Source organism: Caenorhabditis remanei, chromosome X, assembly GCF_010183535.1.
Source record: "Caenorhabditis remanei strain PX506 chromosome X, whole genome shotgun sequence".
NCBI lineage: Eukaryota > Metazoa > Nematoda > Chromadorea > Rhabditida > Rhabditidae > Caenorhabditis > Caenorhabditis remanei.
This window is the reverse complement of record NC_071333.1, coordinates 7594118-7608399: the sequence shown is the minus strand read 5'-3', so window position 1 is coordinate 7608399 and position 14282 is coordinate 7594118. Positions and strand designations below refer to the sequence as shown.

The 14282-nt window shown below is 37.1% G+C and overlaps 3 protein-coding genes across 3 annotated transcripts; 2 read left to right on the top strand and 1 right to left on the bottom strand.

The window, feature by feature from the left end:
• Positions 1-599: 599 nt before the first annotated feature.
• On the bottom strand, positions 600-1579 carry GCK72_023450 (uncharacterized protein; the record flags this gene model as incomplete). The annotated part of the gene is made up of 3 exons (XM_053735403.1): positions 600-891; positions 1022-1229; positions 1339-1579. The coding sequence occupies 3 exons, from the start codon at positions 1577-1579 to the stop codon at positions 600-602; spliced, it is 741 nt and encodes a 246-aa protein (XP_053578969.1).
• A 3388-nt stretch (positions 1580-4967) lies between these two features.
• GCK72_023449 (uncharacterized protein) lies at positions 4968-6744 on the top strand (the record flags this gene model as incomplete). Its single annotated transcript, XM_003102609.2, has 5 exons — positions 4968-5184; positions 5334-5520; positions 5738-5925; positions 6104-6311; positions 6456-6744. 5 exons carry the CDS (start codon positions 4968-4970, stop codon positions 6742-6744), a joined length of 1089 nt encoding a protein of 362 aa, XP_003102657.2.
• Positions 6745-9735: 2991 nt separating this feature from the next.
• On the top strand, positions 9736-11580 carry GCK72_023448 (uncharacterized protein; the record flags this gene model as incomplete). The annotated part of the gene is made up of 7 exons (XM_053735402.1): positions 9736-9799; positions 9853-9913; positions 9965-10298; positions 10344-10900; positions 10954-11141; positions 11194-11263; positions 11310-11580. The coding sequence occupies 7 exons, from the start codon at positions 9736-9738 to the stop codon at positions 11578-11580; spliced, it is 1545 nt and encodes a 514-aa protein (XP_053578968.1).
• Positions 11581-14282: the final 2702 nt, after the last annotated feature.

The window sequence follows — 14282 nt, the reverse complement described above, 5'->3', positions numbered from 1 at the left end:
TAACTGTGAAACAATAAAACACCGGATGCTCGTTTTGATGTCTCCAGCAATGAACTCTGACGGCTACTTTCCACTTTTTACTGATTGAACATGAACATGGCTTGCCGTACCTTTTTCTTAAGGAACTTCAATTTTTCGAACATGGCGGACGTTTCTTTGGAAAATTACGGTAGTATTGCGGTGATGCACAAACACGTTTCCTCCGGAAATACATGCGTTACAGATCCATTCTTTTTGTTCAGTTCAAGTTCCCATTTTGAACACACTAGGCACTGGTTGAAAATGCTTGCTTGGTTTGCGCGTCAACCAGAATTCAAATGCTTTTTTATATCAGCTGCAAAAGAAAAATTTATTTACATATGGTAATGAAAATATGTTCCAAAGTATTATTTTGGTAAAGTGATTTTTGGGAAATGAGGAAATATTAGAATAATTGACGAGCTTTTAGAAAAATGGTGCAAACAAAATACAGTAATTTAAGGATGATAGGAAAAGGGGAATGAAGAGGGGGAGAAGGCATGAGAACATGAATTTACAGGGACAAAAGGCGATCAAACAGCAAGACGGTTATTTTCTTCCATTGGTGATACAAACGGTCGTTATGCGTTTGAGAAGCTTTTTCTGGATGATGGGTGAACGAAAATACTGGCACAGTTAGTCGCAGCGGTTTTTGGATTGACGTAATATGTTGCCTTATTCTGGTTTTGACGGTATGCACAGCCCAGGAAAGAAAAATAGCAGATTAAGAAAATGGCTGTTATTGCCGCAGACATAGAATACCAGATGAAATAGATGACGGATGAGCCAAGAATGTCTTCTGGGATGGGCAGTACACTGAACCGGATTAAAATGTCAACAGAAGGCGGAAGACGAGTGACCAGAAGTTGGAAGCTGAAAAATAACGTTTGTTTTTTCATTCACTGACTTTTATTAAAGTTTTCACAAGGATATGTTTCACGTATGCTTTTATTGTAACACTCAACATTCTCACGACAACCGTTACAAAAAAATCGTTCTGTACCTCAAATCATCATCGGTTCCGTTTGAGCAGTAAGTGTGTTTGATCTGATTGAATGCGTTGAGGAGGTCTCTATCTACATTGAAAATTGTATTAGGTCGAATGTTGATAGTGTAGTTGAAGAAAAAACCACATTTTGCCAACCGAAACTCAGCGGCCTCTGATGACCAGTTGCTGAGGACAACGAGCGAACTGCTATTGTCGTTGAGGGCTGAATTAATGTTTGTATAATTTTTAAGACGTTTCGCGCTTTTTGGAAAAAAGGTTTTGAGACGCTAAGCACGATAAAATGAGAATACCTTTAGACTAGAAAAAAAAACCCCGCCATTGATTTTCATCTCCCATCTTTATGATAGTGTAATCCTGAACATTCTTCGCTTCCTTTTCATTGCCGTTGGAAAACATATTTGATTTAAGAACAAGGGTTTCAGCATTGAATCTGTTGTCGACTGCAGTAAAGCTCAATTGAGTGGTAGTGGTGACATTGGATGAGGATTCCGGAGTGCTCGCCACTGTTTGTAACAGAGCGAGGATCACAGTTAATACAAGAGTTGTGCCCATTCCAATTTCGAAGTACAAGTACGCCGACAATTGATCTGAAATGAGAACTATTATGAATAGCAAAATAATCAATTAGAACATAACAAGTAAAGAAGTTTGACAGATAGATATTAGCAAATTACAAGGTACGAGATGATGATGTCAGATGTGTTCGATCGTCATCAAATGTACTCTTTTTGTATAAGAAGGGTACGTCTATTCAGATCTTAGTAGTCACGTATGTTATGCTGTATAACAGATGAGACAAAACTACTGTACAAACTTATACAAATTTATCATATTCCAAAAGATAGGCATTTATCTATGTTCTTACAGTAGTTGCTATCTGCCGTTAAATCTACCTAAATCAACTGAATTTTCAAATTTCGATTGTTTTATGAAATCTAACGTTATGTTAAGTGTCTAATCATTAATGAATGATTCTAATTAGAGAATGCCAAAAAACTACGGAAACCAAGATTGTGTCTTTTTGTAAGAAATACTGAACATCTGCTAAATCTAACATATGTATAACCTATCTGTCTCTCTACCCAACATTTTCTCTCTCTTTTTTCTTATATGTCTGCATAAATGTTGTGTTGTCTCTTACTCAAAGTACTGTTGCTACTACCGTGTCAGGAAAACATAAGTCACGGGACTTGCAGCTATATCAATGTACATCTGCGATCGATGCTTGAGGTTTAATACTCATAACTCATTGGTACCATGTGACTAGAAAAAAGAACAGCAGAGTTAAACTTGTGAGGCATTTTCGATAAGAGGGCGGAACTTAGAAATAGGGGTATTTCTCTAAAATTAGAAAAAAAACTATGCTATCTAATGTTTTAGAATTTTTCGGAAGAATAATTGAAGAAATTATTTACACATAAGAGAATCAGACAAAAGTTGATTGAAAGGTCTTCGAAATGATATCTAGGATTATTTAGGAATGGATTACGCCAAGCATGTGCATTCAGCTTTCCGTCCGTAATTGATGAGAGAGCCATTCACATGTTTTGATGTTTTCATAAGTCCCAGATAGTGATACAAAACTTCTAACAAAACTCTGACTCTTCAATAAAACAGTGAACGGAACATCTTAATATAAGGGGAATATTGCCACGTTCACCATTTGACTTTGAAACCAATGCATTTGAATTTTTATTAGTTTTTTGAGTTCAACCTTGTAGACTATGAACAACAATTTTCTCTGAATAATATCGATTCGTTCTTTCAGTTTGCATAATCCTTCTCTGAAAACTTTTGAAAATACAATCAAAAGCATTTTCTTCAACTTTTAGTTTTCACATGTTCTTCTATCTCATCCAGTTTCTTCGAACAAAGAAAAAAACAAAGAAAAAAATATTAGTCATAATTTTGTGTGTCAGAAATTAAAACGAATCAAACCTCAGCTCCGCCTTCTCACTGAACCGGGATTGGCCAACGGGATAACGTCTCTGATAGCAAACAGAAAATGATCAAACATCAACTTCTTCCTGAAAACTACGCCTTCTGATTGAAACATATCAGTCCAACAAAGCGAGAACGCAGTCACGTGTTTTAGTTCAGTCCATTGTGAATGGTTTCTCTCAGTTTTTTTTCCATTCTAATGTTGCAAGGGTTTTTCCTCTTGATCCAGAAATACCACTTACATTTAGGAGCAATTTGCTGCCATGAAAAAATATGTTAAGATAATTAAGAGAGGTTTTCAAACTGAGCTCCGGAACTATTGTCCCTAGAAACCGTATAGTTTTTCTAGTCTACTCAAAATGTAAACTTTAATTCTGAGATTTTATAGAAAACTGCGAATGACCATTTTCCACTTTCAATATTGAATGCAATTGGTTAACTGCGATTTTGAATAAAAGGAGTGTTTTCATTTTTTATCAAACAAGACTGTATCTAGAAATCTGATAGATCCTAAATTGATTGAAATGTGTCTAACTCTCCAATTTTGAACTCTGATTTTCTTATATGAGAAAATTGGAAACCATTGGACATCATTGTTTTTAAGTTCGGCAGTTTCTATAAATGAGCACTATTTTCCTATATTCATAGTATAATACTGTGAAAAATGAGATTTTGAGAATAGAATGTTGTTTGATCGATTAGTGTTTAATTCTCCGATGGTTTTTGCTCATTTCGAAAAAAAAAACGCTGTGTCCATTTCTAAACTCCGCCCCTTTATTGTCAAGCCATCGCTTACTGAACACTTCGCATAGAAAAGGACCCGCTCCAAACACCTTATGAAACACTGTTTCAAACAAAAAAAGATAGATCAAACATCAACTCCGCCTTCTTATGGGAAGCTCCGCCCTCTGAACGAAGCGGAATAGTCCAGCAAAGCGGGAATGGTTGTTGCGTTTGGTCTCTGTGTTTTCTCTGATCCGTATTTTTTCTGAGTTTTTATACATTTTTTCATGGTACAGTAAGATCCCTACAGATTTGAACAGTTACAGAAATCGTTATCTGAAATCAAAAGAATCGTTATCTGAAATTACTGAAATAAGAATCGTTATCTGAAATTTAAAAATTTCTCATTTTGTTGTTCGAGAATATTAGTCAGCACAGTTTTTCAGTTTGCAAAACAGGCGTCTTTGCAAAAACTGCGTTCTCTTACTGTAAGCTCCGCCTACCTATACAAACTCCGCCCATTTATTGAGAAGGCATCGGTTTCTGAAGCAGTCATTCTTGATGTTTCCACTTGTTGGGAATGGTGACTTTCTGCTTTCTCTCAGATCATCTCCAGTTTATGCCTGCAATTTTTTTCATCACTTCTGACTGAAACTTGCTGATAGATCAAACCAAAGCTTAGTTTGTTCACAACTCTTTCACAATCTATTCAGAAAACCTAGATTAGAAAAGTGTCTCTCGATACTAATTCTTTGTGAGAAACAACTTTACCAAAATGATTCGTGACTCTATAGTACATTTTGTCAGTCACATGGTACCAATGACTCATCATCATTGATCCTCCAACATTGATCATAGCTGCACAGAGATATAGCATGTCCGATGACTCCTATGTACATGACGTCGGGCTTACACATGGTTTGGTAGTAATGGTACTCTAAAAAGAAACAAAACATATAGGAAAACCTTTAATTGTGTAGAAAGACAAAAAAACATCTTGATAGGTTGTAACTTCGTTGGATTGCAATTGTTCGAAACAGAAAGACTGCATTTTTGACAATTTTAGAATAATCAGTGATTAGGACCGATATCAAAACATATACAAAAAACGCGTTCTAAATGTTGGGCAGCTAGAGTTAAATCATGTAACTGTGATATTTCTCTCTCTTTTTCTCCGTTCTATTGTTTTCGATTGTTTTATATTCATATCTCACTCCAACATTTTATTCCAGATCATTTGTTGGGAACCTCGATTGAAATGAAAAAGAAAACAACCATGGCATTAATTGTCACTTTTCTCACTCTTCAAATAGTTTTCACAACTGCTGTCCACAACCCAATCCAAAAAAATACCAATGTTGAGCAAGATGTATTGTTTTTCAATGGAACAAATGTTGGAACTACTAATACTACTAATACACAATCTCTGGAATACATACCTATGGTCATCACTTCTAACGTTAATCAAACATTTAGTGAATACATGTCGTATCGTGAGTTTCCTTCTTCATATCCGAATAATTGTAACAGACAGATAACCTAACCGTATCATTTTGAATATATATCTGAGAATCCAGTTTCATGAAGGAGTGGTTTTCCTTGAAAATCTTTCATCAGAACGTAGTAAAATCTTTTTTTTCAGTTCTTCACCGCAAAAAACCACTGGGAATGAATTTTAGCTGTAAGGCTCCTGCCCATTTTGTCTTAAAACATTGTAATAAGACATTGTGGAGGACTATCGAGCCAATTGAGAAAGCCAGAATTATTTTTGATCAACCTTGGATCAAATATTTTTGGACCTTGGAGGAGAAATGCAGTATCAAAAACACGTGAGTTAAGAGAAAAATAGTGGTCTGAAATCGGGAACGCTAGAAGCCCCGTGGTTGCACATATGCTCCATTTTCAACATTCTAAATTGTTCTTTTCGGAGAAGCAAAATATTTTCTTCAATCATCATTAGAATTTCATAAACTATGTCCATGATCTAAATCTCATTTTTGTCCCTAGGAAATCATCTCCCCCGCAACACTATACACATGCTTTCAGAACTGTCTTCCTCTACGCGAAGGAGCCGGGCTCATCCAAACAACGCTATAGAAAACCTTCAATTTATAAATTCCATATTGAAGCCAATCCCAAGCCAATTGAAGAACCCATCGAATCTCAAGAAGTCAAAATCTATGGAAACACAAAAAATCTTTTTAATGTGATGATGAATGCACTCATTACTAAAGGTATGACTATTGAGCTTCACTTATCAAGTCAGAACATAGCTTCAAAACATTTTCTTTGCAATTTCTGATGATTGAAAACATCGAAAATAAAAAATATAAACTTCGGCGCTTATCTTGAACTTTTTTAAACTTTTTTTTCAAATTGGCGTACTCTTGAATCAAGGTAAATCTATTTCAGCCCTTGATGCAAATCTCAGTGCTCACATCATTTTCACATATGCGTCATCAGAAGATATTGTGTTCCAGTTGGTTAAGTGTGGTTTTGCTTACGATTTCAAGTTGGATGTCCAACCATATAAGCCAATCTTGATTGAGAAAGAGCTTCTGAATGGATTTAATGTGCTCAAACAAATCTACTGCTCGACTCCATCCGATGACAACTTGAGGTACGGATGTCGTGAACGGCAGACTATGTTCCACTACAATTTAAAAACTAAAATTTAAGACATTATTCTTGGAAATACATACTTGAGATTAACCTCTGTGAACTATAATGAAAAGTTCAATACAACTTCAACTATTTTTTTCAGCTTTCAACTCTTGGCGATTGGAACCACTCGTGATGTCAACATTACAATGACATTCCATTTGAGTACCTCAAAATCTCTTCCAACCGACGTCGATTTCATCTTGTTCGGTGGTACAGTGGCACTGATTCTTTTCATCGTTGCTATCATCTGTTGGATCGTCCGTCAAAACCGTAAAAAGAAGACATATCAAGTCAACGCAAAAGTTGTTTACCGTAAGCGCCAACAAATCACTCAAAAGAAGCTCATTAAAAGAACAGCGACTATTCCTCATAACAAAAATAAAGAATAAGTTTTTATTCTTTGATCCTCACTGATCCCCAAAACATTTTATCACAGCTTACTTTTTTTGACTCCACCTCCCTTTTCCCCACATATTCCTGTCAAATGTACTAGGAGTTGATGTACTTCCAACATGTTCCCCTTATCTTCTTATAACTTATTGTTAATTGGCAAAATTATTTAAACTTTCCTCTCGTCGTTCACAAAAAACAATGTATTTTCTATTATCCATATTATTGATATTCACCCTTCTAATTTCAACGTGGTACGTTATATTCAACAATAAACTCTTCTTTTTTAATATTTTTTTAAAAAGAAGTTCAACTCGTTAGTTACCTATCATTCAAAATCAGCAAGACCGCAAAATACAAAAATTGGGATGACGAGGATGCAAAAAATGAATAATCTCTGAAATCACTTGATGGAACTAACATCAGAGAAAGCTCAAAGATGTCAGCTGAGACTGGTTAACGATCGGAATTGTACAGAAATTAGCATACAAGACTCTCACTTCAGCGTTGCATTGACAGCAATAATAACCATTGACCATATAGTCCATGAATGACTATGTTTGGGTTAAACTTTGTTTTTTTTTTTTGGAAAATAATTTTGTTTTGTTTTAAAAATAAATGAGTTTTTGTTTTTGATGCGTTATCTACTCTGAAAATCTTTTTTTTTGTCTTTTCTCTAACCTCCGAAACTCTATGGGCTTGTGGTTCTATTTTTCATTTATCCGTTATTCAAGCCAACATTCATTCATTCATTCATTCGTCCAATAAATTCATTTCTTTTCCTTTTCTCTTTCCCATTCGTTTTTAAATAGAGTAAAAAAGATGGAGATGCCTACGTCACATATTTGGAGCTGTGCTGGCCAAATGGGAAAAGACGTTCAAAAACCTTCTAAAAGAACCTCTTTTGTTTAGAATAACTAGATGCACGAGAAAATTTGCCAAACAAATATAAACTTCAACCAAGTTATAAATCGAAAAAGGCTGTGTTCCGTTTTGACTGGAATTTGTATCCGGTTTCAATTTTTTCTCATTTGCAAACCGCCAACTAAGTGTTTTCAATCTGCCATATCATGTTTGCCCTTTGTGTACGTGCGGCTGTCCAAACCGTCCTTTTTTTGAACTTTTGTTCTTTATACCGTTTCACTATCTCTTTCATTTTGTTTGATATGATAAGATAGAAGATAGGATCCCTAAAAAAAGAGAGGAATACAAAACAACAGAAACGAAATTCCCAAGTGCCTTATTTTTTTTACCATCCCTTTCACTTTCCTTTCTCGGTATACTGCAAAAAACGAGTGTTCAAAAAAGGGAGAAGAAGATTTTTGGAGAGATACCATCTTGAAAACATGTACTATTTTCAAAAGAACAGTTTAGAAAACTTAATATCATGTGACACTTCTCTCTAATCTCCAGTTTTTCACCCTATAATTTTTTCTTGGAAACTTATGAAGTGCATGTGACCGTTGGTACTTAACAAATTGACCGACGTTCTGTATAACTTTTGTGTGTTTTTTTTCCATATATAGTAGTTCATACAAAAATTGAAGTCATGTTGAGAGAATCGTCATTCGAGCTATTTTCAGATGTTTAGTAGATCTATAGTGCATCTCATTTTTCTAATAACTGCTACTCTAAATCTTGCTTATCCTCAAACAGCAGGTGCTCTCAGACTCTCTTCAGTATAAATACCCTCCTTAAAAACATAGCACCTCTTCTTTCCACTGCAAATGTTGTTTCCCGTCTTCTCACAAACCCAAAAAATACACCGCTTCTGCCAAATGCCAATTATCCAATCCTCACCAAAAACGAAAGCTCAAAGCGTTCAATTTCCATTGCATGGAGCTGCTCATCTCGACGCCGTCAATCGCTCTTTTTCATCCCTTTCCCACTAAAAATGCCCTTTTTTTCATTTCCCTTCTCTCGCTTGGTGGCACAATGACGAGTTTCTCTTTTTTACTCTTTCTCCCGTTTTTTGGAACACCCACAACGTTTTTTTTTGCAGCATATATATTCTTCTTCGGCTTTTATCCAAGAACGATGAGTAACAATGGAAAATGTTCTGGTACAAGTAAAGCAGTAAGTCGACCCAATATCATGATATCATCTCAAAAGTTGTGGAACATGACAACTAGTTCATTTCTAAACAGACTGTGCAAACACTTTACACCTAAACTCTTTTGATTACTCATCAGTCAACTGACCTGTCCTTTATTCTTCCACCTCTTCCACATTTTGTTAGTGGAAAATAGAACACTTTGTCTGTTCTCCATTTGAGTGAAATTGTGTGAGTGCATTGAGTGTTTTTTTATTCATGAGTGTGCATACTCATCACACATCCTCCTACGTGGCCAAAGGGTACTGCCAATCTCGCCTTCTTATTGCCTTCATTTGCGTTTTTCATTATCCTTATTTGTCATTGTTTCCCTGTTTCTATGAAATTCAAAATGAAAAAAAAAATTTCGCGAGTAAACTAATCACAGTGTATGTCCGTTATATCAAAGTTTTTGTTTTCCCAATTTGAAAATACCCAGAAAAACCATAAGAAAAAAGTAAAACATTTCGTTGAAAAAAAACTCAGACGAAAACAATTTCATTTGGTGGACAATGATGGCTTGATAAGCAAAATCATTTCTTTGTTCAATTACTAAACCCCTTTCTCGCTATACTTCTCAATCATTCCATTGATTTTTTTGTTTCGTGGTCACATGCAGCAGTTTTTCTTACATTTCCCATGAATTCGTTCGCAAAAAAGTACTGCAAAAAGGACAGCGAGAAACCAACGACACAGCTTTCTTCTCCCTTCTTTTTCTTTCTTGATGGCGGCCGGCAGCGGGGTGTGCAAACGCGCTCCAGTGAACACTCCTCTCCCTCTTTTTTTTCGAACACATGCCAATGAACAGTCGTTCTATTCCTCATTTTTCTTCGTGTTTTAGCCCAATTCGTTAGTTTCCTTCGCATATTTTATCAATTTTCAGTATAGAAACCGTATAATGGATCATTCAAGACGTTCTACCGGCAAAAATGAGGCATTACACATCGATCCGTCGATCAGAGGTGATATTAATCATATTGCCATCGACAAAAATCAATAATTGTTTTGTTTTCAGGTGAATCCTCGTTCTCTGTTCATCGCAGTCACTCCAGTGGACACGAGCCGTTTGCTCCAAGGTTTTTTTCGTCCCTTTTCAACAAAAAACAATTAAAATGTCTTAATTTTAGCCCTGGTTCATCGATCGGAGCAAGTGTTTCGATGTTTTCGTCGCGCAACTCAGAGGCCGAGATCATCGATCCGGAGGACTTCGAGGGGAACCGTACAATCATGATGAACGTCTGCGTCGGTGACATGATTGCCGATAGGGACATTCACTCGAGATACCCGGAGTTCTACCAGTTCTTGATCACCGAGCAACCAACGTGGTTTGAGCCGGCGCCCCACAACGGAACGGTCTATCGAGTGCATCAGACAACTCCACTTCCGGAAAATCACCGAAAACTACGCAAGGAACTGCCATACGAGATGCTCGATTTGATGTATCGCTTCTACCGCCAAAAAGTAAGTTTTTTAGCCAGAAAATATTTAAAATTTCTACGTTTTCAGCATGTCAACGCTTTACGCAAACGCGAGAACAAAGAACTTCTTGAAGCAAACAAGCAACTCCGAATTGCCGCTGTCCAGATGTTCACTAAGGCCGAACAAGAGGAGGAATACATTTCAAACTCACTTCTCAAGAAGATCCAACAGTTGAACCAAGACAAGGATTACCTCGTGAAGAAGTATCAGAAGGACGAGGAGTCTCTGACGAAGTCACTCATGGCCAACGTCGCCAAAATTCCGGATGTTCATGGAGACGAGGCGGCAGAGAAATTGATGGCTGACAAGCAAGCGGAGATTGAACGTCTCCGTACCTATTGCAGTCGCGCCGAAAAAAGCTATCAAGAGGAATTGATGCGCTTGCGTGCTGAGAAGGTAGACCACGAGTCTGCTTTGGAACAGGAGCAAGAGCTTCTAATCAATACTCTCGGAAAGAGAATGAGCCAGATGAACGAGGAAAAACGCAAACTCCAGCAGACCCTCGAGACGGCCTATGTCAATGGATTCGTCGATTTTGACGATACTGTTGAAGTTGCACTTCATGCTGCTGCTGCACAAAAAAAGTATGTTTAATATCTCGCTATTAGATTCATGTACAATTTTCTCGTAACTTCAGAGAGCTAAATCCCTCCGCAGTGACTGCTCACTCTCCAATCGTCAGAAACTTCGAGCAACCACCACCATCAAGTTCTCGTCAACAAATGAATGAGGCGACCCACTTACAAATCGAGAATAAGAAGCTTGTTGGCCTCTGCAACCAAGAGAAGAGACGTGCTCTTGCCACTGAAGCTGAAGTCAAAAAACGTAAGTTGAAATTAATTTCCAAAATTTCCAATTCATACTGATGAAATTTCAGTCAACCAGAGAATGTCGAAAATGGAAGCTATGTTTGAGGCGATTCGTGTGGAGGCTATCCGTTCCGATGGGTAAATCATTCTTTCTTTTTCAATTTTCTAATTTACCTGTTTTCAGAACTCTCGCTTGGCGTCTTGCTGCTTTGAGCCATGACAACAGCATGGATGAACACCCAATCCGTCCACTTGCAGAGAGACGCGCTCATGGAGGATCTCCGCCAACTGTCGTTGTTCAACCAACAGCTAACCGTGCCGGAACCAGCAATTCGGGTGCTAACTCAACCATCAACGAGCACCCACACGCTACGGTTGCACCAATTTTGGCTACGGTGTTCCCGACTCAAAGACCAGCTGCTGCCCGAAACGAGAGACCAGATCAACATCATTAAGTACCATCTGGATCTTTCTTTCCTTATCCACTATGCTATTCCTAATTTGCCCATGCCCATTTTGTTTATCAGTCCCGATGCTTAGCTAGACCCCCGTTTCCCAATGAGAACTATGACCATTGGTACAATTACTGTAAGGTGTAAACATACCAAGCTCATCCATCACATCCACCAACACCACTGGTCTTTTTTACTTTATTCTGAAAATCACTAATTTTTGTACTGATTGCGCAGTTTGTTATTAAACGCTTTGCAGCTTTACGCATAATGGTTTGAAGCTTTGTTCGTCATCTATATTTTTTATCCACTTCTAAATTTTTCTCGCTTCAACCCAACTGCTTTCATGTGTAATTTTTCTTCCATTATTATTTAACGCTATCACTCATTTGTAAATAATTAGGGAAGGGTTTCCCTTTTATTTGGCAAATGTGAGCAATAAATTATTTTTGGCCGAGAAAATATATCAAATTACCAATTGAACAAATTGAAAAAAAAAACCGCATTCGGGGGGAATCGAACCCCCATCGAATGGGTTTGAAAGTATTTGATCAAAATCAAGATGAGAAAAAGAAGAATGGAATGCGCGTACAGATGGGAGATCTCGTATTCACACTCCTCCGCAGATTACCGGTACTAATTGTGTCAAGACGGATCGGCGACATCTTGTGACTTCGGAGGTCAGCAAAGGCTTATCGTTTTGCACTTCTTCAAAATAAGAGTGTACTTTGTGGTTCGAAGAGTATTTTTGCAAGTATATGTGTAGAATAGAACGAAATGTTAGATTTTCATGAGTATTGAATGTACAAGATTATTATTCGGATTGTGACAATAAAAATTTTCTCATAACTATTTACAAAATAGTAAAAATGGATAGTTGAGTTGAATTAACGTGACATAATTTGAATAACGAAAAACCGATTTCTGTTTTAGTTCAGCATTTTTACTTGCTTACGTTCACCATTTGTAAAAAAGTTTGAATAGTGATGATTGCATCTAGATTAGAACTAACGTTGTTCCATCTTCAGGATTAATTTTTGTGGTGAGGTCACCTGTATTTACGTAGATACGCTTCACATAAACTTGCACTTTCAGAAATAAAAATTCTTTCTCATTATGTCCAAAATACTGTTATGGAGTCTGCACACTCTGTGAATCTGTGAGATTTCTTTTCCAGTTATTACTGTACTGTATATAATAAGTTATCGTTCCTTTAAAAATAAGTGTTTTTTGTTGTCCTGACTGTTGTTGTGTTTAAATCCGTTTTTGTTTCTTATTATCCTGAAAAGGTCAAGAGAAACTGATTGCTTATCTCGGAAGTCGTCCATTTCTCTTTCATTACTCTCATTCTTATTTTCACTTTTCTATCTTCTTCTCCCATTTTCTTTTCCTAATTTCTCTCCAACTGCCTGTGCAAAAAAAGGTCGGCGCTTGAACTGACATAAAAGGTAGTGAAAGTGATAGTCGGCCTGTTATCGGAAAAAGAGGCGAAAACTAAGTCAAGGTCGATCCGTATCCATTCGAATCGCTCCAGTAACACAATTTTGTATGAAGAATGAAATGCTTCGGCGCCGGGCGCCCATTCCGTGTGTTTTTGCCCTCTTCCCGTTTTTTTTTCTCCTTCTTCCGAACCCATTAAGTTTTACTTTTTTAAATACCGTTTCTTTTTGTTTTTCTTACAACTTTTTCTGAACCAAAGGTTATTTTGTATTCCATCCAGGTGTTTGCTTTTAAACTTTCCCTAATGTGCCTACCTACTTGCTGACAATTCTTCAAAATTAATGACTTCGGTTAGTGAAAACAGAGAATGAAAAAAGGGATAGGTGGAGAAAATGAAAGTCACATTTTCCCTTATCTAAAGGAACACCTAATGTTCGCCATACAAGACAATTCGATATCGTCATTGTTTTGCTTCCGTTCTTGACTTTGACCTCCTTGAAATCTGTTTATACAGTTGGTCAATCACCAATTCCAAATTTCCAAGATCACTGGTTCGTATCCCTAGCACATGATCGCATTGCGATGGATAATCTTCAATCTTGCAAGAGAAAAAGATACATAGATTGAGATAAGCAACAAGTAACCACCTGGTACTGTTACATACATCCAATACAGTATGTCAAGGACACACACTCGTCAGAACATCTGATCGAGGTGCAGGTGGGAGGGATTGAGGTTGACCACGGATTTCGAAACTATCATATGATTCAAGAAACTGGTTTTGAATAAGATAAAACCAGAGTATAACACGCTCTAGTTTGGGGAGCGTGAAGATATTGTTTCGATTAGGCGGAGTATAAAAAGGATGACGGTTGACCGATGGGTCAGGAGGTAAGATCTTACTCCTATTAATGCCTGACTAATCTTCTTATTGAGAAGGGTTACTGAAACTTCTTTGTTCGGTAACCATGGTCAGTCAGTAAGTGTTAGTCACAAATAGAATCATCCGATAACAACGATGAATTCGAACTTCTTAAATTTGTCTGTGAATTCGTCTTTATAACACAAAGCAGCGTCGCGCAATCACTTTTCTCCAATGAACTTTCCTTTTGACTTGCCCCCACCAACCTTTCCATCCATAGTTTATTTGTTCCCTTTGTCAGGTTCCGACCACTCGATCAGTCGTTCTTCCCAATTCTCCACTCTCTTCGTTCCCCTTTCTTGATTCCTTTCGACCACTTCCTTTCCACATTTAAAAATTTAAG